This window comes from Nematolebias whitei, chromosome 3 (genome assembly GCF_014905685.2).
Source record: "Nematolebias whitei isolate Nwh7 chromosome 3, NemWhi1, whole genome shotgun sequence".
NCBI classification, from domain to species: Eukaryota; Metazoa; Chordata; class Actinopteri; order Cyprinodontiformes; family Rivulidae; genus Nematolebias; species Nematolebias whitei.
Window position 1 is genome coordinate 35,147,810 of NC_056500.1, and position 2,270 is coordinate 35,150,079.

Below are 2,270 nucleotides of genomic sequence, written 5' to 3' on the forward strand. Positions count from 1 at the left end.
CCCCCCCCCCCCCCCCCCCCCCCGAGAACTTTCTGTGCAAGCTTATCAGAACTGTCCGCTGAAACAACATCTTCAGAAACTGTGGCTGATCTGAAAAAACGCTCATGGACAAATCTCAACACCTTGATGTCAAATGCAAATGTAATCATGTTTTAATTGTGCTGCTGGTAGAGTTTTTTTATGTCTCAAATCATGTCCTGATAGACAAGATGTGAAAGATCTTTTTTTGTAATACCACTATCTACCCTCATGTTTCTACCCCTTTTCCTATCTAAGATTATTATCTGATAAGGATAAGAAGGCCACGCTTTCTATAGTTGCAGCTTCGTGCACTCCGCCCATCTTTAGGACGACTGTACGTACATATTCGCAAAGAAAAAACTCTGCTTCTGTCAATACTAATCAGGTCTTCACCAAACGTGACTGTTGAAACAATGAACAGGGAGGGTGTTTCTTTGTTTAATTTATACTTTGTATTTTTGTAACACACTTGATAACTTTAAGGTGAATATTTGAGGATAGAAAATGTGAATGCATGTTAAGAAGACTGTTTCAAGACTTCAGTTGTTAAAACAGGTTTAAAAGCAGCTGTTTACTTAAGATTCTTGGAGATGGACAAAGCTCAAAAATTTCCAGCCAATATATCAGTTATCAGTGATAGCCAAAGTTTACATATTGGTCAAGCTCTAGTTCCAACAGGTTCTAACAGGTTCTAACAGTGTTTGTTACCCTGACTGTGTTACCATCAGGGTGGTCTGCCTTCCTGGCTTCTCAGTAAGAAAGACATGGTGCTGCGGTCGTCAGACCCAGGTAAGCAGCAGAGACAGGTGAGACTGAGCTGCGTGTCGTACTGCAGGAAACACACAGAGCTGTGATGTGTGTGTTTGTGTGTGTGTTTCAGATTACATCACGGCTGTGGATAAATGGATGGGGAAGTTACTGCCAATGATTAAACCTTACCTGTATCAGAACGGAGGTCCAATCATCACCGTCCAGGTGAGTGTGGAGCTCTGGGCTCACCCTCCTGACTGTCTCATCTGTTGTTTGGCTTCTTCGTTAGCGAAATATCTTCTGAACCAGTAGACAGTTTTGTTAAAAGTAAGAATCTTTGGATGAACACCTGCAACTGATTACCTTTTGGAGTCAGATCCATTCAAGATGGCTGCCGCAACTAACTGAGCCTAGCCAACACAAAAGTGTCTGTAAGTCAGTCAGTTTTATAGATGTTGTGGTGTGGTAGTAGCTGAGAGTCCTTCCTAACACGTCACAAACGGCGGTGGGCGACATGCATTCCTTCGGGGGGTTCTGGTCATGTGACTCGTATTTTGACTTTTCAGGTGGAGAACGAGTACGGCAGCTACTTTGCCTGTGACTTTAACTACATGCGTCACCTGAGCGACGTGTTCAGGTCTCACCTGGGGGAGGAGGTGGTTCTGTTCACTACAGATGGCGCGGGGCTGAACTACCTGAAGTGTGGCTCGTTACAGGGCCTCTACGCCACCGTGGACTTCGGGCCAGGTGAGTGTGAATCATTTGTCTTTAAAATGAACGACGCGTCAAACAGGAGGTGCTGTGGACTGAACCAGAACATCGTAGATGATTGTGTGAATGTGGACAAACCAGTTGGACTTTTAGACATTGGCGTCCTGCTTTGTCTCTGAGTCAGATGACTCATTCATTCAACCTTTATTTATACAGGTTAGTCGCACTGAGTCACAAGGACTCATTTACAAGAGAGACCTGTTTTAAACAAGGAACACAGCTGAGGCACAGACAACTAGAGACAATCATATAAAATCATATAAAATGAAAAGTAAATAAAAGAAATGAAATAAAAACTAAACAAAAACAGCTACATTATAAAACGGTGTAAGATACTAAAAACAGGAACATGTCTATGTTGGTTTTTGCCATGAACTTAACAGATGTTTAAAGTCCTTTAGAGAGGTCAAGGTCGAGAGCTTCAGGTCTTTTTGTAAGATATTCCAGGAAACAGGAGCAAAGTAGGAGAAGGTCCTTTTGCCTAGTTCAGTCCTCACTGAGGGAACACTGCAGGTAATAATGTCCTGAGAGCGCACGCTGTAGCTGCACTCACGCAGAGACATGTAGGAGGAGATGTATGAAGGCAGCAGACCAAGAAGTGATTTAAAGATGAAAATGTACCAGTGAGAGAGTCTGCATGAAGTTAATGATGTCCAGTTAACCAGTGAATACAGGGTGCAGTGGTGGGTACGATAATCACAGCCAGTTATGAATCTTAGTGCACCATG

General features: G+C 43.1%; 1 protein-coding gene across 1 annotated transcript in view; it reads left to right on the forward strand.

The window, feature by feature from the left end:
• Nucleotides 1-1,581, forward strand: part of LOC119407487 (beta-galactosidase) — a 6,625-nt gene extending 5,044 nt beyond the window's left edge. The window contains exons 4-7 of the mRNA XM_037674312.1: nucleotides 750-810; nucleotides 902-996; nucleotides 1,338-1,518; nucleotides 1,565-1,581. Of these exons, the coding sequence (XP_037530240.1) occupies nucleotides 750-810; nucleotides 902-996; nucleotides 1,338-1,518; nucleotides 1,565-1,581 (354 nt within the window). The remainder of the gene's footprint in view (nucleotides 1-749; nucleotides 811-901; nucleotides 997-1,337; nucleotides 1,519-1,564) is intronic.
• The last annotated feature ends 689 nt before the right edge of the window (nucleotides 1,582-2,270 follow it).